A 22,716-nucleotide genomic window follows, 5' to 3' on the forward strand; every position below is an offset into this window, starting at 1 on the left:
GTGTCTATAAAGAATTATAAGCTCTTACTTTAAGGTAAAGTTGGCAGCAAACTGTCAAAAGAATGCAGCCTGCATGTGAGTAAAAGTGTAAATTGAAGGTGTGCAAAACACTAGCCACTAAATTTTAAAATGAATGCATTTTGATTTAATTAACCATTTTTGAAAAACACTGGTCGAAATTTGCTATAAATCACATAAGATCCACAACAACAACAAGGTTTGTCAATATACAAATAAGTCACGAAAAATATGGCTACATTTCATGCCAATGTCATGCATATGCAGGTCTACTGTTTTACGCTGGGCAGATTTAGGAGTGCAGGGTGGGGTTATGGTCGGTAAACCAGGAAGCATGGAATACTTTGACTATCTTTGAGTTCCCAACCACATTTTTCCCTCAAACCGGGTGGGGGAGAGGGGGTGTTCCCCAGGCAAGGGAGAAAAGAGGTTTTGTGTCTATGTTGGGAATCTATTCTAAGGTCAGTCACTCCCTTTACCCATTGATTTGTTTGAGACTCTTCATTTCTACCCCTTTTCTAACCCTGCTGCAAAGACTATCACTGTTTTATGATGGAAAGGCCTAGCTGTCTGGGGACAATTGCTGACTGACTTGCATCTTCTTCCACAACCAATGCCAAACTATTATTTTCCTGATCCTGAATCCCTGTTACATTGTACCACGGGTGTGACATTATTGGACTGCTGCACATACACAGACCAGTGCATACGTGCAGCCAGGTAGCAGTGACCAGCTTGTGTTGGCATGGGGCACAATGAAAGAAAATAGTGATTACATCAACAACTTAGCACGCAGTCAAAGGAGAAGCTAATGGTAGGTACAGTATAAGGATCGAAGAGAAATGAATTGACTCGGTTAATATGCAAAATAGTGGCCCAGATTTTGCACTGATAGTAATGGGAAAACTGTCCGTTTTCAGCATCATCCCCTTCTGAAACTGTTGGCAACTCCTAGAGTCTGCACACTCATAGAAATCAGGAAGTTGTTGTCACTGATTTGATATTTCTCCAGAGGGTACGCTGTTGAAGTCTCCCACCATCACACACACCTCCCCAGACAGAAATCATTGTCTAATGAGATCATTCATATTTACGCTGTTGTTCCAACTGTAAAAACTTTTGAAAATGTTCTCTGCATTCACATTTAAAAAAAACTTTTTCTCAAGTTTTGTATTTTATCTGAACCCCATATGTGTATCCCAATCATTTATTCTGCTATCAGTAACAATTTAAAAACTAAACTGAAGGAAAGCTGTGATTTTTAACTTCCAGATTTACTGTCCATGAGAATACTTCAATAAGATTGGTTAATGATATCACTGCTGCTGGATGCCTGGACAGCTTCTCTGATTTGACACCAGTAACAAATTGATATCAAGAAAGGGCAGCTCCGCACCACAGAAAGCAATTACTAGTTCTTCATGGACAGTTTTCCTCGCTGTTAATATAAACACCACTGCTTTGCCACAGACTGCAAAATCTAAATCCAACAACATTAAAAAGATATTGCGCCTGACTAACAAATATTGAAGACCACATAAGAATAGCACAGGCACACTGCACCTTTCTCTTTCAAGGTATATCAAAGCTTTAACAGTTAGAGATGATACATTGAATCTACACGTACTGATACTTTAAATATGTCTTGTAAATGCATACAGAGCAGATTCACAGAAGAGGTGAATTATGATATGGTGGAATGTATTTCAATGTTGCATAGCTAAGCATCACACCACCTAATAACAGCATGTAATGTTCTCAAATCAACTAATATATAGACAGTCACTTGGATGTCGGACATATGCTTTAACAATATGATATTAACAGAAGTATTTAGTCTTAACAAGAGAAGCAAAATATTCTGATGTCCACAATTTTATTCCCTATATCAAAGGTAAAAAGAAAAACGAAGTGATGGAGATCTGAAATTAAAATTGAAAATATTTAAAATGTCCAATATCTCAGTTTAGCTTTTGAAAGTGAAGCTCTAATATTTCAAGTGGTGGCCTTAGGTTTTAAAAGCTAAAGAAAGAAAAGAGTGAATCTCCATTATTCAGATTAAAAATAGCATTTTATTCTTATTTGATATCATTGGAAGACACTAAATATTTTATGGCCTGAACCTTGTATTCCCCCATTATGATTTCTGGCTGCTTGAAGCAGTTATTTGTAAAAATTCTGATCTGTAACTTACAACGTACTCGATCATTATAGATTAAAAATAGAGACTGCAGTTTAATATTAGTGTATAACATAAACTAAGGTCTTCCTATGCTTTTAATTGCTTGGACATTGTGGCGTTTCTCAATGACACCGTTGTCGTAAACCAGTTTTCACTGATGGACAGATTCTATTTATAATGCATTTACAACAGATACACATGCCAGCTATAAAGCTATTCCTTACTGTTCCACGTTTTTCATGTCTCACAACTTTCAGAGGAATGTTGATTTTACATGGAATAAACAAGTGTTGAAAAATAAATTGAACGCAAATATTTTCTCAGCTAAGAATGTTTTTAATATCACAAAAGAAATTATGCTTTACACTTTCCTCTCTTTTTGTGTACAATTCAATGGGGTTGATCATTTAAATACTTACCAACATAATTTTCAAGGTCGCTAACAGAAAATGTCGGTGGCGGTAAACTTAATCCCAAACCATCCTTCTTTGCAACCAAAATCGGTCCAGTAAAACCATTTTCTTCCAGAAATCCCAAGGACAGTTGAGTTCCAGTCAGCCTTTGAATAACCTCCTCCGCGCTATAGAAATAAATGCAGATTTACCTCACAGCAAGAACAATAAAAATGTTTGACAACAATAGTCAATTATTTTTCAATATATTACCTATACGACTGTCATGGGTAATACCAGTAGAAATCCAGTTGTTTGTAATTATGTTCTTTGCTGTATTTTCATAATGAATATTTGTGGGCAAAGTCCATATGAAAATATTGAAAAGGCTAAATTACTTACCATTATTCCTCACGCTTTTGAACTAAATCTTGAAAGCACATTTTCATAGGATTACAGACTAATTGAGCCAAGTGAATGGAAGAAGCTGCTCAGAATTTCAAACAGACTTTAAATACTTCTCCAGGGGGCGTGCTGTTGAGGTTCCACACCAATCCACCACCCACACTCCCCAGACTGAAATCATAAGCTCATGAGATCATCCACATTTACGCTGTTTGTCACTACTATAAAGACTTTTGAAAAAGTTCTCAGTGGCCCTAAAGGATGATTGCTTATTTGCTGTACACCAAATTCCTCTATTTTAAGAAATTTCACGCATTTGAAAATAACTTTTTCGAGTTTATCACTGAATCCCTTCAGTGCAGAAGAGGCCATTCAGCCCATCGAGTCTGCATCAACCTTCCGATAGAATATTTTACCCAGGCTCTCTCCCTCAACTCTGCCTGTAACCCCAAACCATTGACCATTACTAATCCATCTAACCTACACATCTTTGGATGCTAAGAAGCAATTTACAATGGCCAATCCGCCTAACCTGTCCATCTTTGAACTATGTGAGGAAACCAAAGCACATCCAGGAAACCCAATGTGCAAACTCGATAATCACCCGAGGTTTGAATTGAACCCAGGTCCCTGGAGCTGTGAGGCAGCAGTGCTAACCAATGTGCCACCGTGCTCCTATTGTGATATTTTATCTTCTACCTTAATCCCACATATATATCCCAATCATTTGCTATCAGTAAAAATTGAAAAATAAAACTAAAGGAAAGTGATTTTTAACTTCCCAATTTACTGTCCATGCGAACATTTCAATGAGATTGGTTCTTTACGCTGGTTGATGACAATACTGTTGCTGAATGCCTGGAAGAACCCTCTGACTTGGCACCAGTAACAAATTTAAACACTGCCATCTCATGATAACTCACTGTCTACCCAAAATGACCATCCATGGTTCTGTTTTAGATTTGTCTGCAAATAAAAATTCAGAATGATGAAGATCCCATTTGGAGCCAGAACTTACTGGTCAAGGATGTTCACCTAAATGCATTTCAGAAATTCCTCCTCCTCCTTTCCATTATTCTAACATTACCCGATTCACGTCAACTCTTTTGCTTCTCAACTCTAACCAGATATGCAGACAAAATAAGAGTCAAAAGATTTGAGGACTAATGATAAGCAAAATTTCTTACCAATAAGATTATAGCCTGGATTTTTCACCCATCAGGCACACACACTCAGCAGGCCCAGAGGTGGGCATAAAATGCATGCGTCAGAGAGCTGCTGACCCGTGAAAAATAAATAGTGACAGAAAGACCATGTAAAGTGTGTCCAGGCAGCCTAGTCAAACACAAACCTCAATCTCCAGACATCTTGTTTCATTTTATTTCGGTATGGACAGTTCACCTCACGCTGGATCAGAGTTGAAGCTAAAATGTAAAGGCTATGCAGCCTACCCACCAATCATCACTTGGCCCCTTAATGGACTAAACTGCCTGCTTGATTGTCGGCAGGCATGCTTCCAACTCTCACATGCACTCACCAACCAAAATATTGCTCAAGTGCATGATGGTGTGGGGATGTATGCCCGATGTCTATTAACATAATTTCATGCACTTCTGGATCCAACAACCTTGAACTGAGTCGATCTTTCCCTACACCCTAGCTTTGACTGTAATACTGCATTCTGCACTCTGCAATCTCTCCTTCTCAATGAACAGTATGCTCTGTCTGCACACTGCGCAAGAAACAATACTTTTCACTACATGCTAATATATGTGCCAATAATAAATCAAATCAAATACCCGAGCAACATAAGATTCTGGCCTACATATCAAAGTAGGGCACAGCTGTATGCAAGGTTGAGAAGGAGTGGTTACAATAAAGAGCTAAGCCAAATAGTGACCAAAGAATTCCATTTGTTAAAGACTCTGACAGCAAGATTAATGAAACAATATTGCGCCAAATGAAGGAGAACTAATGAAATTAATGTGTCAGTGCTTGATGAAGGAGCAAATGGAATCATCTTCTTCACCCAAAGCATGAAGTGGAAAGAAAATAAACAGTGAACATTGAGGAACTATTTACCTCGTTAAAAGGGAGAGATGGTTGTAACAGGTCACTGTATCTGAGAAAAGAAATCCATGTGTACACCACCTATTCCCCAATTTTCTTAATGTCAGACTATCCGATCTCCAAATCCTCAAGGATTAGCACTTGGCAATCTGATCTGAAGGAAAACAAGCTATTATCCTAGTCAACAGTTTTTATTCCTATCTTTGTTCTACACTGCTTGCAATGCAACATTCCTTGGATTTTGTTATCCTGTTACTCCTTTGGTGCAATATTGTTTCATTAATCTTGCTGTCGGGGAAATGCCAAGTGGTTTTGGGAGATTTCATGCTGAAGGCAAGGCATCAATGCAAAATATCTCAGTCACTCATGATCAGGAAATCTTGCTCAATGGCAGGATTCCTGATTTGGCTGTAGCCATACTGCATTCTTGATTAAAGCAGACTCTTCTTTGTTGGGTTACACTGAATTTTTGTTGCATTCTTTATATTCTTAGCCTCAAAGTGGAAATGAATTCAATCAGAATTGGCAAATTCTACAGAAGAGATTCTGTCCTGTGGAACAGAATTTTTCATCAAACTGCCAGCGTACTGACCAAAGAATGAAACGAGGGCCAGTATTTTCAACATGCATTGCGGGGGGAGAAGAAGAGAGAGAGAGCACAGTATTTACACTGCCACCCAATATGTGCCCGATTTACAAGATGCACTGCAGCAAGTCACCAAAGATCCTTACGCAGCATCTTCCAAACCTACATGCACTTCCATCTAGAAGGACAAGAGCAGAAGGTATATGGGAACACCTCCACCTGCAAGTTCCCCTCCAAGCCACTCACTGTCCTGACTTGGAAATATATCGTAAGAAGTCTCACAACACCAGGTTAAAGTCCAACAGGTTTATTTGGTAGCAAACACCACTAGCTTTTGGAGCGTGCTCCTTCGTCAGGTGACTGGGAAGTTCTTATCATAGACAGGGCATATAAAGACACACACTCAGTTTACAGAATACTGATTAGAATGTGAGTCTTCACAGCTAATCAAGTCTTAAAGGTGTAGATAATGTGAGCGGAGATAGCATTAAGCATAGGTTAAAGAGGTGTGTATTGTCTCCAGACAGTACAGTGAGATTTTGCAAGACCCGCCAAGTCATCAGGATTATAGATAGTGTGACATGAACCCAAGATCCCGGTTGAGGCTGTCCTCATGTGTGCGGAACTTGGCTATCAGTCGCTGCTCAGCAACTCTGCGCTGTCATGTGTCATGAAGGCTGCCTTGGAGAATGTTTACCCGAAGATCAGAGGTCATCTGCAAACATGCCTCCTATATTCTCATCCAAATCATTAATATAAATGACAAATAACAGTGGGCCCAGCACTGATCCCTGAGGCATACTGCTGGTCACAGGCCTCCAGTTTGAAAAACAACTCTCTACAACCACACTCTGGCTTCTGTCAAGAAGGCAATTTTATATTCACTTAGATACCTCACCCTGGATCCCATGAGATTTAACTTTATGCAACAACCTACCATGTGGTACCTTGTCAAAGGCCTTGCTAAAGTCCATATAGACAACATCAACTGCACTGCCCTCATCTACCTTCTTGGTTAACCCTTCAAAAAACTCAATCAAATTTGTGAGACATGATTTTCCACTCACAAAGTCATGCTGATGGTCCCTAATCAGTCCTTACATTTTTAAATGCTTGTAGATCCTGTCTCTCAAAATACCTTGCAACAATTTACCCACCACAGATGTGAGGCTCAGTGGCCTGTAGTACCCAGGCTTCTCCCTGCAGCCTTTTTTAAACAAAGACACAACATTTGCCACTCTCCAATCTTCAGTCACCTCACCCGTGACCATCGATGATTCACATATCTCGGCTAGGGGGCCCACAATTTCCTCCCTAGCCTCCAACAACGTCCTGTGATATACCTCATCAGGTCCTGCAGATTTATCTACCTTGATGCACTTTAAGATTGCCAGCACCTCCTTCTCTATAATGTGTATACTCCTCAAGACATCACTATTTATTTCCCCAAGTTCCCAAACATCCATGCTTTTCTCAACAGTAAATACAGATGAGAAATATTCATTTAGGATCTCACCCATCTCTTGTGGATCTGCACATAGATAACTTTGTTGATCCTTACGAGGCCCTACTCTCTCCCTTGTTACTCTTTTGCCCTTTATGTATTTTTAGAAGCTCTCTGGATTCTCCTTTGCCTTATCTGCCAAAACAATTTTGTGTCCCCTTTTTGCCCTCCTGATTTCTCTCTTAAATCTACTGCTACACCCCCTATACTCTTCAAGGGATTCACTTGATCCCAGCTGCCTATGCATGTCATGTGCCTCTTTCTTCTTCCTAACCAGGGCCTCAACATCCCGAGTCATCCAGGGTTCCCAACTTCTGCCATCCTTGTCCTTCACTCTAAGACGAATGTGTTTACCCTGAACCCTGGTTAACACACTTTTGAAAGCCACTTACCAGATGTCCCTTTGCCTTCCCACAGACTCCCCCAATTAACTTTAGAAAGTTCCTGTCTGATACCATCAAAATTGGCCTTACCCCAATTTAGAATTTTAGCTTTTGGGCCAGGCCTAACATTCTCCATAGCTATCTTAAAACTAATAGAATTATGGTCACTGGTCCCAAAGTGATCCCTCACCAACACTTCTGTTACCTGCCCTTCCTTATTTCCCAACAGGAAGTTAAGTTTTGCCCCCTCTCTAGTCGGGCCATCCACATACCGAATGAGAAACTCCTCCTGAATACACTCAACAAATTTCTCTCCATCCAATCCTCTAATACTCTGGCTGTCCCAGTCAATGTTGGGAAAATTAAAATCTCCGACTATTACCATCCTACTTTTCTTGGAGCTATCTGTAGTCTCCTTACATATTTGCTCTTCAATTTCCCGCTGACTATTTGGGGGCCTATAGTACAATCGTATTAAAGTGACTTCCCCCTTCTTATTTCTCAGTTCTACCCATATAGACTCAGTGGCCGCTACCTCAGATACATCCCCTCTCAGTACGGCCATGATGGCCCAACTTATGAGGGTATTTTAAATTTAAAAGTTTTAAATTTAGAGAGTGCCTCAAAATGGGAGCATGGTCTCCCTCACCTGAACTGCCAGCTGCAGCTTCTCGTGTGCTGGAGGGCTTCCCACTGGCTCAGAGAGCCTGTCCATCATCCTTAATCATAATGTGAGACCGCTCCCTGGACATTAATTGACGAATAATCCTAGGAATATCAGGACTGGATACTGTTCCACAAGCAGTGCAAAATTGAAACCCCCAATTGACACTGACATTGGAACCAAGTCAAAATCACACCCCAAGACCTATCATGGTTTGTAATAACAGTGCCATGAGGGCAATCTCCAGATGTGGCACAGAATAGGCTGGACATGGGGTCAATAATCTGCCGCACATTGGGAGGACAGTGTAGTTACCTGTTCCTGATGAAATGTCTTCGGCTGTAATCTCCTGACAGCTCTGTTTAAACCAGAACAAAACAGGCAAAACCAGAATAACACACATGCAAGGAAGTGAAAAGCATAGCTTATACATAGTGTGAGAATCTATTTATCACTCAGCAGGTCTCATTTTCCTGCTGCTTTGAAGTTGCAACTCATACCAAGTTTTAATTTTAAGTGACAAGGTAAGATCCACTGTAGCTGAACAGCAGTCTTGAACAATGTGAGTGCCAACTTGAAAGCCAATGCTCTAATGCAAAAAGTTAAAGGATAGAAGACACATCTCCACCAAGAACGTGTAAAATAAAGAACAAGTGGGGCATTCTCAGTTTCTGGAGTAACTTTCTCTAGCTTGCTTTGCCCAATGTAAAATCAAGACATGTTCTATCTCATGGTAGTGAAGGAGAGATCTGAAGTCTAATCTTTGCACAAATATAAAATGCAAGATAGTGAACTTCTGATGAAAGTCACTGACCTGAAACATTGGCCCAAATTCTCCAACCTCGCTCGCAGCTGGGATTGCAGTGAATGGAGATCTGGATGAGTGCCAAATTCTCCACTCTCGCTGGCGGCAGTAGTGGGGCGTGAATGGCCAGAGAATTCTGGCCATTAACTCTGGCCAAAATTTTCCCGGATATTGGCAAAGGTCAATGGCAGGCGGGAAAAGCAGCATTGAAACCACCAACGGTTATGGCAGCTTTCACTACTATATTGTTCAGGATTTAGCCAGGAAAATCACATGGTTATCTGCACAGCTGGTTTGGGCTCCAAAGTGACGTCAACTGCTTGCTGAAGTCCAGATCTAAGGCGCTCAACTCAGTTGACACTAACCTATACAAGATCTTTTACTTGGGAAAATAACCTTTTACTGACCTTTTACTTGAGAAAGGGTGTACTGGTATTGGAGGGGATGCAGAGGAGGTTCACCAGGTTGATTCTGGAGTTGAGAGGGTTAGCTTTTGAGGAGACACTGAGTAGACTAGGACTATACTCATTGGAATTCAGAAGAATTCAGGAGATCTTATAGAAACATATAAGATTATGAGGGGAATAGATAAGATAGAAGCAGGGAAGTTGTTTCCACTGGCAGGTGAAACTCGAACTAGGGGGCATAGCCTCAAAATAAGGGGAAGCAGATTTAAGACTGAGTTAAGGAGGAACTTTTTCACACAAAGGGTTGTGAATTTGTGGAATTCCCTGCCCAGTGAAGCAGTTGAGGTTACCTCATTAAATGTTTTTAAGGCAAGGATAGATAAATTTTTGAACAGTAGAGGAATTAAGGGTTATGGTGAATGGGCAGTTAAGTGAAGCTGAGTCGATGAAAAGATCAGCCATGATCTTACTGAATGGCGGAGCAGGATCGAGGGGGTAGATGGCCTACTCCCACTCTTAGTTCTTACGTTCTAACAGCGTGGGTTCAACTGCTGTACCAGCTGAGGTTATTCATGAAGGTTGCGCCTTCTCAATCTTGCCCCTCGCCTGAGGTGTGGTGATCCTCAGGTTAAATCGCCACCAGTCAGCTCTCCCCCTCAAAGGCGAGAGAAGCCTATGGGAATGTGACGTCTTTACCTTTCATATATAGGAGCAAAGTGAATCCCTAGTTCATGCCCACTACCTGACTACAGATGAACATTCAATTAATATACAGTTATCAAGACTGTTTCACTGTTTAAGCCACTTGTTCTGTGATTTAAATGCATGTTGCCAGATATATCTCACCCTGTCGTTTGTTTCTGTTCTTCCCGCTGCTTTTATAACTTTGGTGCTTTTGGCAAGTAATCTAAACAGGATCTTGGGATAAATAAACTAATACAAAAGCTGAAACAGTCTAAAATGCAGCAAACACCAATCCACAAAATGACCAAACTTACATGAATAAAAGCGACGTTGTTACGAGCAGAAATACACAAAATAACAATGAATCTGGGGAGATTTTCACTTTATGGCTGATTTTACATGCAAAGAATATCCAAATGTACAGAGTTGGGTTCCAAGTGAGGCAGTGGAGGCCTGTCAGCCACAATTTTGCTGCAGCAAATGAACAGTTGATATTGTAAAATTGAATTATACAGAAAACCAGGGTTCTTCTGTACAGCATTCAGCTTTTGAAAAACAAGTACGGTGCATTCACTAACTTGAAACAAAACCTCGTGAAAAAAAAGTTACACTGCTGGTTTGGCACATAATCTTTACGTTCTGTACAAATGCGATTTTCAAAAGGAAAAAGGTATCAGATGTACATAAGAACATAAGAAATAGGAGCAGGAGTAGGCCATCCAGCCCTTCGAGCCTGCTCGCCATTCAACAAGATCATGGCTGATCTGAAGTGGATCAGTTCCACTTTCCCGCTTTCTCCCCATAACCCTTAATTCCCTTGTCTATCAGAAACCTATCTACCTGTGACTTAAATATATTTAGCGAGGTAGCCTCCACCACTTCAATGGGCAGAGAAATCCAGAGACTCACCACCCTTTGAGTGAAGAAGTTCCTCCTCAACTCTGATCTAAACTGCACCCCCCCCCCTTATTTTCAGACTGTGCCCTCTAGTTCTGCTATCCTTTCTATTTGGGAAGAATCTCTCTACCTCTACCCTATCTAGCCCCTTCATTATCTTATACGTCTCTATAAGATCCCCCCTCAGCCTTCCAAACTCCAACGAGTACACACCCAGTCTATTCAATCTCTCCTCATAGGCTAACCCCCTCATCTCCAGTATCAGCCTAGTGAACCTTCTCTGCACTCCCTCCAAGGCCAATATATCCTTCCACAAATGCAGCGACCAAAACTGCACACAGTACTCCAGCTGCAGCCTCATCAATGCCCTGTACAGTTGCAGCAAGATCTCCCTGCTTTTATATTCTATCCCCCTCGCTATAAAGGCCAACATTCCATTCGCCTTCTTGATCACCTGCTGCACCTGCAGACTGGGTTTTTGCGATTCGTGCACAAGGACCCCCAGGTCCCTCTGCACCGTAGCATGCTGCAGCTTTTCGCCTTTTAAATAATAATCCCTCCTACTATTATTTCTACCAAAGTGGATAACCTCACACTTGCTAACATTATACTCCATCTGCCAGGTCCTTGCCCATTCACTCAGCCTATCCAGATCTCTCTGCAGACTTTCCGTGCCTGCCACGCAATTTGCTTTTCCACTCGTCTTCGTGTCATCAGCAAATTTCGTTACCCTACACTCAACCCCCTCTTCCAGATCGTCTATGTAAATGGTAAACAGTTGAGGCCCCAGCACCGATCCCTGCGGCACTCCACTAGTCACCAACTGCCAACCAGAATAGCACCCATTGATTCCAACTCTCTGCCTCCTACTAGACAACCAATCCTCTATCCATGCTAATACCTTACCCCCAACTCCATGCACCCTAACCTTTTGCAGCAACCTTTTGTGAGGCACCTTATCAAAGGCCTTTTGAAAATCTAAAAACAACACATCCACCGGTTCCCCTCTGTCTACCGCACTAGTCACATCCTCATAGAAATCCAATAAATGTGCTAAACATGACTTCCCCTTCACAAATCCGTGCTGCGTCTGTTTGATCAAACCATTCTTTTCTAGGTGTCTCGCTATTTCTTCTTTGATGACAGATTCTAGCATTTTTCCAACTACAGACATTAAACTAACCGGCCTATAATTCCCTGCCTTTTGTCTGCTACCTTTTTTAAACAGCAGCGTAACATTAGCCGTTTTCCAATCTTCCAGCACTTCCCCGGAGTCCAGCGAATTTTGATAAGTAATTACTAAGGCATCCACTATCACCTCTGTCATTTCTTTCAGAACCCTGGGATGCATTCCATCCAGTCCCGGGGACTTGTCTACCTTCAGTCCCGTTAGTCTATCAAGCACTACCTTTCTATTGACAGTTAAGGACCTCATCTCCTACCATCCTTCTATCTTTAATATCTGGCAAGCTATTTGTGTCCTCCTCCATGAAGACCGACACAAAAAACTTATTTAAAGCCTCAGCCATTTCCTCATCACCCACCGCTAAATCCCCTCTCTGGTCCTCCAAGGGTCCAACATTCACTCTAGCCAGTCTCTTCTTCTTTATATATTTGTAAAAACTTTTACTATCATTTTTTATATTTAGAGCTAGTTTAGCTTCATACTCTATCTTTCCTTTCTTTATCGCTTTCTTAGTCATTCTTTGTTGTTTTTTAGATCTTTCCCAATCTTCTAATCGCCCACTATTTTTAGCCGCTCTGAATGCATCAGCTTTTAATTTAATACTCTCCTTTATTTCCTTTGATAACCATGGCTGGTTATCTCTTCTCTTACAGTCCTTCTTTACTATCGGAATATATTTCTTCTGAGTACCGAAAAAGATCTCCTTAAAAATCCTCCACTGTTCCTCAGCCGTCCGACCAACCAATCTGCGCCCCCAATCTACATTCGCCAATTCCGTCCTCATCCTATCATACTCCCCTCTGTTCAAACAGAGGACACAGGTTCGGGACCTGTATCAGAGATCTGCATCAGAAATTCAACCATACTATGATCACTCGTCCCAAGAGGATCTCTCACAAGAAGATCCCTAATTCTACCTGCCTCGTTACGCAGTCATGATGTGGGTATGCCGGCGTTGGACTGGCGTAAACACAGTGAAAAGTCTGACAACACCAGGTTTTAGTCCAACCTATTTATTTGATAATATACTCGCAAGCTTTCGGGTTAGTCCCTTCGTCACCTGACGAAGGGACTAACCCGAAAGCTTGCGAGTATATTATCAAGTAAATAGGTTGGACTAAAACCTGGTGTTGTCAGACTTTTCACTGTCGTTACACAGTGCCAGATCTAAGTTGGCTCGCTCCCTCCCTCGTAGGTTCCGTTACATACTGTTCAAGGAAACTATCCTGACAGCATTCCAAGAACTCTTCCTCAAGCCCACCGCGTCCGACTTGGGTCATCCAATCAGTATGCAAATTAAAATCCCCCATAATTATCGCTGTTCCGTTTCTGCACGCATCAATTATTTGTTTGTTTATAGCCCACCCCACCTCAAAGTTATTATTTGGGGGCCTGTGGACCACAGCGTCTTTCTCCCCTTCCTATTCCTTTTCTTCAACCACAACGATTCCACGTTTTGCTCTTTGGAGCCTATATCTTCTCTTACTACCGCCCTGATATTATCCTTTATTAACAGAGCTACCCCACCTCCTTTTTCCCCCTGTCTATCCTTCCTAAACACCTGATACCCCTGGATATTCAGTTCCCAGTCCAGGTCACCCTGCAACCACGTTTCCGTAATGGCCACTAGATCATATCCATCTGTGCTGATTTGCGCCATCACCTCACTCACTTTGTTCCAAATACTTTGTGCATTCAGGTAAAGTGTCTTTATACCAGCCTTTATCTGGACCTTATTTGTAGAAACGCTACTAACCTCTCTCGTGCCCCCTACTCCTTTAATTAGTGAAACATATTCAACATTAACCTGCACAGGTACCCTCTCCTTTACTTTAGATTTTGTAATTTCCCCCACCCCTGCACCCTCCCCCCAACTAATTAGTTTAAAGCCCCTATCTACAGTCCTAGTTATACGATTCGCCAGGACTGTGGTCCCAGCACAATTCAGACAAAGACCATCCCATCTGAACAGGTCCCATCTGCCCCAATACTGGTGCCAGCGCCCGATAAATTCAAACCCATTCCTCCCACACCAATCCTTGAGCCAAGCTTTCATCTCCTTAATCCTATTTACCCTGCGCCAATTTGCACTTGTTTCAGGAAGTAATCCAGAGATAACCACCTTGTTGGTTCTGCTTTTTAATTTGGTTCCCAGATTATCATACTCCCTCTGCAGATCCTTAGTTCCTATTTTGCCTATGTCGTTGGCACCCACATGAACCACGACGACCGGATTCTCACCCTCCTACTCCAGGTTCCTCTGCAGCCCAGATGAGACATCCTTGACCCGAGCACCAGGCAGGCAACACACCCTTCGATATTCTTTATCCTTGTCACAAAGGACAGTGTCTATGCCCCTAACTACACTTTCCCCAATTACCACTACATTCCTCTTCTTCCGCTTTGACCTCTCCCTGCACCACTGTATTGTGGGCAGTTTGCTCGTCCACCTTGCAGTCCTCGTTCTTGTCCACACTGGGAGCAAGAATCTCAAACCTGTTGGGCAGATTCAGGGGCTGAGGCTTTTGGATCTCCCCCTCCTTCCGCCCCACACCCCCCTCCTGATGTAATCAGAGTACATATAGTTTGCTTAATCAACAATTCAAATTAAGGCATCTACAATAATAATGGCAATTGGCTTACTATTAATTAGCCCAAGTTCAAAAGAATAACTGCTCAGATAAATAAATTCTGTAGCTTCTGAAGCTATGCACTCTTTGAATGTCAGTCGCTCAAATTTCCCAGTATAATTAATGAGTAGACTCCCTTAGCAAGGAAAAGCTTAAACAATTTGCATATTCAGTAAGAATAAGTTTCTGAAAGGCTTTTCATGTGACAGTACCTACCTGGGAAAGGTCCGGCTTCGCAGTTCTTTAATAAACACCTGGCTTCCATTCTGTACCGGTCTTATAATATCCACAGTATGGATCGGCTCATACTTTTGCCTTTTCTTTTTCACTAAGAAGTACAAAGAGGAAAACACTGTGCATAAAATGTCAAATAAATTAGTTTACTTATTAGTTGCACAAGTAGGTTTACATTGGCACTGCAATGAAGTTACTGTGAAAATTCCCCTAGTTGCCACGTTCCAGCACCTGTTTGGGTACATTGAGGGAGAATGTAACATGGCCCAATGCATCTAACCAGCATGTCTTTTGGAGTGTGGGAGGAAACTGGAGCATCCAGGGGAAACCCATGCAGACACAGGGAGAATGTGCAGACTCCACAGATATTGACCAAGCTGGAAATCGAACTCAGGTCCTTAGCACTGTGAGACAGCAGTGTTAACCACCATGCCGCATCATTAACCAGCCGTCCAGGAAACTGGGCTAACTATGTAGCTATTCTAGCTAAATTCTAAATGATACAGAGGAGAAAGCTGCCAGTGCTGCTGATGGTTTACAGCTCTGTAACAGCGCCTTTCAATTCTGATGGAATGTGGAAAGGAGGATCACAAGGGGAGAGGGGCATGACACAAATCTTTTCAGTTGGCGCCTTTCGTGGCCTTAGGATGTCCCCAAAGTATTTACAGCTGATGAAGTACTTTTGTAGCAAGTATAGTCACTGCTGCAATGTAGGAAAGGTACAAGTAGATGTGCACATGTCAAAATCCCACAAACAGCAAGTAAATAAAGGTCTGCATTGTCTGTTTTAGGTATAGGCCAAGGAATAAATATCAGCCAGGACATCACTCCAGCTCTTGTTTAAGTAGCGCCTGGGGATCTTATATATCCACCTTAAGAGGTGAGGCAGGGCCTTAGTTTAATATGTGATCTTTGAGAGCTCCTCCAAGAAAGTGAAGCACCCTCCCAGTACCAAACTGGGCTATGTGGAAACTCTAGAAGGGTCTGCTTTGAGGCCATGACTTTCTGGCTCAGAGGTAAAAGTGCATATACTGAGTCATGGTTTATACTAATAGTAACAGTTTAAAAGGGAATTATTGGCCTTAAAGTGAGTTATTTCTCCTTCATTAAACATTGTTATTCTTTGGATGGCATGAGTAAATCAAAGCAATGTAGCACAGGAAATCTATGGGAGCTTTCCTTTCAAGAGATTATCACCTTGTAACAGAATATTTCTGCTTCTCATAAATTCCATTGAAGGTATGTGATTTTGATGGCTGTCCTAAATTCTTTGCTCTCTCTGGGACGACTTTCTTTTTAATCATTCATGGGTCATGGGCATCACTGGCTGGCCAGCATTTATTACACATCCCTAGCTGCCTTTGGAGGGCAGTTGAGAGTCAACCACATTGCTGTGGCTTTAAAGTCACATGAAGGTCAGACCAAATAAGGATGGCAGATTTCCTTCCCTAAAGGACATCAGTGAACCAAATGGGTTTTGCCGACAATGGTCATCAGTAAATTCTTAATTTCAGATTTATTTACTTTTTATTGAATTAAATTCCAGCACCTGCTGTAGTGGAATTCAAACCCAGGTCCCCTGAACATTAGCTGAGTTTCTGGATTAAGTCTAGTGATAATACAACTAGGCCATCGCCTCCCTACTTCTGAAAGTGTTTACTTCTCCTCAATCTCCAAAGCGCCTCTCTTATTGAAGTTCCTTTCTCAACTGTGTCTTTATATCTGTGCACAACTAGCAATAACTTCGATGTTGAGAGTTCCCACTCAAGTTCATCCCAATTCCATAATTGAAGGCTTGCCAAATGTAAGTGTTTCTTCCTGGCCTTGGGCAGGTGAACTATTATAGTCTGATACTAATAAATAGACCATTTCATTTCTCTGGTTGCTGCCTTAAGCAATTTAGTCTTTCAATTTATCACACATACTGAAGTAACAATTGGGTTTTACATTCTTTGTAAGCAGAAAAAAATCAGAACCTGTGTCACTGAAACTCAGAAGCAACAACATTAAGGGCCAGCTGAACTATTATCTGGTCTTGTTCTTACTTATTGGGGCTGTGAACATTCAAAGAGTGAGTGAATAGAACAAATGTATTTTGAGCGACGGAAATTTGGGATTCTACAAACAGTTAAATACAACATGGAGAAATGGCTTTTCAGTATAAATCTGAGGTCGTCCAAGAGAGTGATGGTAAGTTTTTTGGTTTAATGATTCATCATTAGCCTTATCTACCTAAAGTTGTACACAGCATGCTCCAGGTATGAGCAATGCATTATAGTAGTGACAGACAATTGATGATGATGAGATAGATAGTCTGAACAATTGTGCTGTTCTTTACAGGTCAGTTTATGTGCAGAAAATTACAGTCTGCAACATTAGGACATATAAATGCTCAACCTGAGGTGGTAAACTTTTCAAACTAAACAGATTAACGGATTTATTAAAATGGGTATTTTTATCCTAATACTGCAAACAATCCCTTTTAGGCTAACATTTCAAGTAGTAGACATAAAATAATAAGGGGCATAGATAAGGTAAATAGTCAACATCTTTTCCCAAAGGTAGGGCAGTCTAAAACTAGAGGGCGTAGGTTTAAGGTGAGAGATACAAAAGGGTCCAGAGGGGCAATTTATTTCAGACAGAGGGTGGTGAGTGTTCGGAACAAGCTGCAGAGGTAGTAGTAAAGGCGGGTACATTTTGTCTTTCAAAAAGCATTTAGACAGTTTCACGGGTAAGATGGCTATAAGGGATACGGGTCAAACGCAGGCAATTGGAACTTAGTGGTAAAACTTGGACAGCATGGACAAGTTGGGCCGAAGGGCCTATTTCCAAGCTGTAAACCTCTATGACTCTATGACATTAGACTAGTAGATCATTTGATTGGCTATTGTAAGTCACAGGGGTGCATCTTTGAAGGCAGTACACCAAGCTTTAATCACTCAAAGCAGATACTGATCCATCAAAGGTGTTGATATCTCAACTTAACAATGGAGGTATGTACAGGCCACGGGATCCAAAGCATGAAAACATGCTTTCTTAATGCAACACATGCTATGTGCACACACAAATAATGGCACTTGTTGCTGAAATTCAACCAGTTTGTTCTTGTCATAAAGGAAGTCTTCACTACATTGCCAAACCCAGAATGCAAACATTCCTCCTCACCTAGAATTTGAGGTTTGAACTGACAAAATACAATAAAAGTGCATCTTAATGATTATGTTAAAATCTTCTAAGAGGAACCAAGTAATAAAGCAACATAAATTCTGCAAAGTGAGAGGTACTAGCCTCAACAAACACTGAAATTAAACTTGACGTGCTTTATACGTATATGCTTATATGAAAGAAGCTGATAAAACATAAAATATGCAACGATTTACAGAACAATGAATACATGAATTACAACAGAATCAGACATGAAATTGGCAACTCAGACACTCAAGAAGCCAGACTGACTAACAGGCAAGAGTGAAAGAGCACAATTCCCTCAGCTGACAAGTCATTTGTGCTGGCTGTTTTTCATAGTTTAGATCTGATATAAGCAATAACTAAGGATCATTACTTGTGGTGTCACATTTCAACTAACAGATTACCCTCCAGCAAAAGCCTTATCTGGACCACCTGCACAAATCTTACCTGTTGGACAATTAATATTATTCAAAACAAAACATAGCAACTTCCATAGTTGCTCAAAAAACGTAATGATCATTGTCTTCCTCTGTACAGCCTTCAATGCAAAACAGAACTTTTCAAACTATTAATATATGAAGCCTATCAACAAGCAATGGATTCTTGCCAAGTACCTTAGTATGTATAGCCAATTGATACAAAACAAGATGTGCTGAATCAGGATCTTGGCATAAAAATTAAATTGCAACTGTGACATACTGTTTGAAATTTATATATTTTGAACTAGAATAGCGAAAACAAAGTAGAATTTTAGTCATTTCTTGAAAGCACACTGCTTAACATGCCTTTTGTTTATATAAATGGTGAATATTCAACTAGTTTGACACTTCAAGTTGCACTTCCAAGACTGTCACCTGCTACCATCCAGCCTCTCAATGCCATCTTTGTCTCTGTTCCCTTTAGGATCATCTCAGCATCGGACCCCTTTGGCTAAGATCAACTGCAGTTATCAACATGCTGTGCTTGGTTGAAGTCATTAGGTTACATCTTAGCTTCATTTGAAGCAATTTTTAAAAGCAGCCTCTCGGCCTTTTGGCTAAGATGCAAATGAGATCAAGCCTTGGAGGAGGTGCTATGTCTACTCCAATCAGCTTGGATCATGTGGGTCAAGCCCAAGACAGGAGGTGAGAGCCCTGTCTTGTCAGCTTGGATCAGGATTGCCTCAACTTGTTCAGACTCTGAATTGGACATGATTGAATTGGAATAAAAACAAAACAAAAAAGATTGGAATCCAATTGTGTATTTTGGCTTGGCTCCTCTCTCTGCGACTCGATCCTGAACTTCCTAGCCCACAGACGGCACTCAATAAGGATAGGCAACAACACCTCCACAGTCATCCTCAATGCCGGTGCCCCACAAAGCTGCGTCCTCAGCCCCTGACTACAAAGGCTATGTGTCTCAACAATATCCCATTGGTTAACATCCCAACTCTTTACACACCTCTGACTGTGTGGCCAAATTCCCCTCCAACTTGATTTTCAAGTTTGCTGATGACAACACTGTAGTGGGTCGGATCTCAAACAATGATGAGATGGAGTACAGGAAAATAATACAATTTGATGAACTGGTGTGACGATAATAATCTCTCCCTCAATGTCAACAAAACGAAGGAGATAGTCATCGAATTCAGGAAGCGTAGTGGAGACCATGTCCCTGACTACATCAATGGGGATGAAGTAGAAATGGTTGAGAGTTTCAAGTTTTTAGGTGTCCAGATCACCAACAACCTGGCCTGGTCCCTCCATGCCGACAGTATAGTTAAGAAAGCCCACCAACGGCTTTACTTTCTCAGGAGGCTAAGGAAATTTGACATGTCCACTACGACTCTCACCAACTTTTACAGAAGCACCATAGAAAGCATTCTTTTTGGTTGTATCACAGTTTGGTATGGCTCCTGCTTTGCCCAAGACAGCAAGAAATTACAAAGGATCATGAATAAAGCTCGGTCTATCACTCAAACCAGCTTCCCACACTTCCCACTGCCTCGGAAAAGCAGCCAGCATAATTAAGGACCCCAGACACCCTGGGCATACTCTCTTTCACCTTCTTCCATTGGGAAGAAGATACTAAAGTCTGAGGTCACACCGACACAAGAACAGCTTCTTCCCTGCTGCCATCAGACTTTTGAATGGATTTGCCTTGCATTAGGTTAATTTTTTTTACACCCTAGCTATGACTGCAACATTACATTTGTCAGTCTCTCTTTCCTTCTCTATGTATAGTATGCTTTGTTTGTACATTGTGCAAGAAACAATACTTTTCATTGTATATTCATACGTGACGATAATAAATCAAATCAAAAAATATACATTGTCACACACGCCATCCTTATCATGTTAATAGGTCTTTAAACCAGAATTGTTACCCTCTACTACAAATAATGGCGTACTACACTTTACCAACGAACAGGTCCTTTTCAATTAATGTAATAGGTTTATTCAAAGCTTGTCTTTGCTGAATACCAGAGTGACATTTGTGATACGTCGTATTGTTTATACTCAAGAAATAGTCAATCTCATGTAAAATAAATCCCAACCTTTGGCCAAAATAATCTAATTTTTCAATACATCTCATGCAAGCGTCAACCCTCGACTTTCCAAGGAAACTCCAACTCAGCTCACTGCCCCATTCTGTGTTCAGGCTAACACAGTGGAGGCAAGAATTTGAAGCAAGAGTTTTCTGATTTTTCTGCATCAGTGCTTGATCACAGAGTGCTGAGATCTCGGGGAACTTTAGTGAAAGTTTAATTTCTCAATGAAAGGTCGGGGGTAAGACTGGAACACACTGTGCGTGGGGACTGCACATATTGCAGGTGAATTAAACTTTCCTAGAACAGGAACTCGGCTCACTGAGCTGTCATGAACAGTCCTATGGCCCCATAGATAAGAAAAGGGATTAATGAAACTTGCTTTTTTCGGCATGCTTCCTGCGCCAATCCACTTCCTTGCAAACCGTGTGTGTCTGACACTGAGAGGCTTAAAACCAAGCCCAGTTTCCTGCTGAGCCATGAGCATGGGTAATTGAAAATAAGCCACTCAAAAACATTACTTACCCATGTAAAAGTCGACCCCTTAACATTTTGCCTAAAAAAAATCTCAGAAATTCAACTTTTATGTCAATATTTACACCAGCAAATAGGCCTTCTTAAATCCACAAGATTCCATTCAGGTTTCCGAACATCCCCAGCCCATTGACAATAGGGATGAATAGTTTAACTGTAATTGAATGGAGATGTCACCTTCCCTGATAAATTTAGAAAGAGCAGCATGATGATGTTATCATGCCTGATAAGATAGATGACATACATCACGAAATTCAACACGTCTTCACCGCTACCTAACAAAGGAGTCACTGGAATGCCAGTCTTTCCCCCATCAAGAAATCTACAACAAATCAAATCAAAGGTTTGAAATGGAGACTGTCCCAATTTAAGCAATGCCAGATTCGGATTCAAAGATGCTGGATTCAAGGTCAAAAGGGTAGGTTTCCAAGTGATCTTTGCAGAAATGTCAAGAGTACAATAAATCTTCCTTCAAGCTTAGGCATAACTATTACAAATATAGCATTTTTAACAATGGAATTGTATTTAAAATCTTCATCAGATGTGAGGTCTCCTCAAGAATTCTATACATCTTAGAATCTTTATTCCAACCCCAAAATTAAATGTTAGATCTTTTCCTTTGTGTTCAAGCAATAGGAATTCTAAAGACATAGCTAGTCAAAAGCAACAGTCAACTGAAGCCACCTCATAGACAATTTCCATTTAAAAGACTTTGACAGTTCAGGGATCCAAAATTCACTTCTCTTTTGTAAATATGACATTCCAGTGTGGGAGAGCCCATGGGGAAATCACAGAGTTTTCCAGTTTGGATTTTCAAACCTGCTGCAGTGAGTAGGACAGATTTCACATAACAATTTTCCTGGTGAAGGGACAAAAAGAAAAGAACAAGATTTTTGAGGCTAGCCAGATGAAGTGCTGAGTTTTTTGTAATTCTGTATTTTCCCATGTCTCTCAGCTGTATAATACAGCAATCTGTTAAGATTCTAGGTTTGAAATTATCCTATGATGTTTCTATTACAGTTCAAGTTTATACTGTGAAATATCACACTCTTTTTACAGTGACTCTGAATGGGTCCCAGATTCAATCCCTGGTCTCCTTGATGGGGATAACACAACCAAACTCCCATATCACACTGGCTGAGGATAGCAAGTATTATAAAAGCTTGATGTAGTCAGTGAGTGACTAGTTAATTGTGCACCATATATGCTCGACTTTGCACCCCTCTGGACTCAAAGGAATGGAGGTGTGGCTTGTGCCAAAGTTAGCAATAGAGATCAGAAACAGTGATTGACTTCATAGGAACTTGGACACCAAAGACAAAAATAAAGGAGAAATTAAGCATATTAATGGTAACATATTTCCATATTAGTATCAGATCAAAAGAATGAAATTGGGAGTTTTGGAATCCATCGGTGACA

General features: G+C 41.0%; 1 protein-coding gene across 2 annotated transcripts in view; it reads right to left on the reverse strand.

Moving 5' to 3' along the window:
* Nucleotides 1–22,716, reverse strand: part of phf2 (PHD finger protein 2) — a 130,722-nt gene that overhangs the window by 61,513 nt on the left and 46,493 nt on the right. For both annotated transcript variants that reach the window (XM_080182329.1, XM_080182322.1), the window contains exons 3-4: nucleotides 15,030–15,141; nucleotides 2,620–2,780 (exon numbers count right to left, since the gene is read on the reverse strand). In XM_080182329.1, the coding sequence (XP_080038455.1) occupies nucleotides 2,620–2,780; nucleotides 15,030–15,141 (273 nt within the window). The remainder of the gene's footprint in view (nucleotides 1–2,619; nucleotides 2,781–15,029; nucleotides 15,142–22,716) is intronic.

Source organism: Carcharhinus amblyrhynchos, chromosome 3 (genome assembly GCF_965287045.1).
Source record: "Carcharhinus amblyrhynchos chromosome 3, sCarAmb.v2.hapA, whole genome shotgun sequence".
In the NCBI taxonomy this organism is placed as follows: domain Eukaryota; kingdom Metazoa; phylum Chordata; class Chondrichthyes; order Carcharhiniformes; family Carcharhinidae; genus Carcharhinus; species Carcharhinus amblyrhynchos.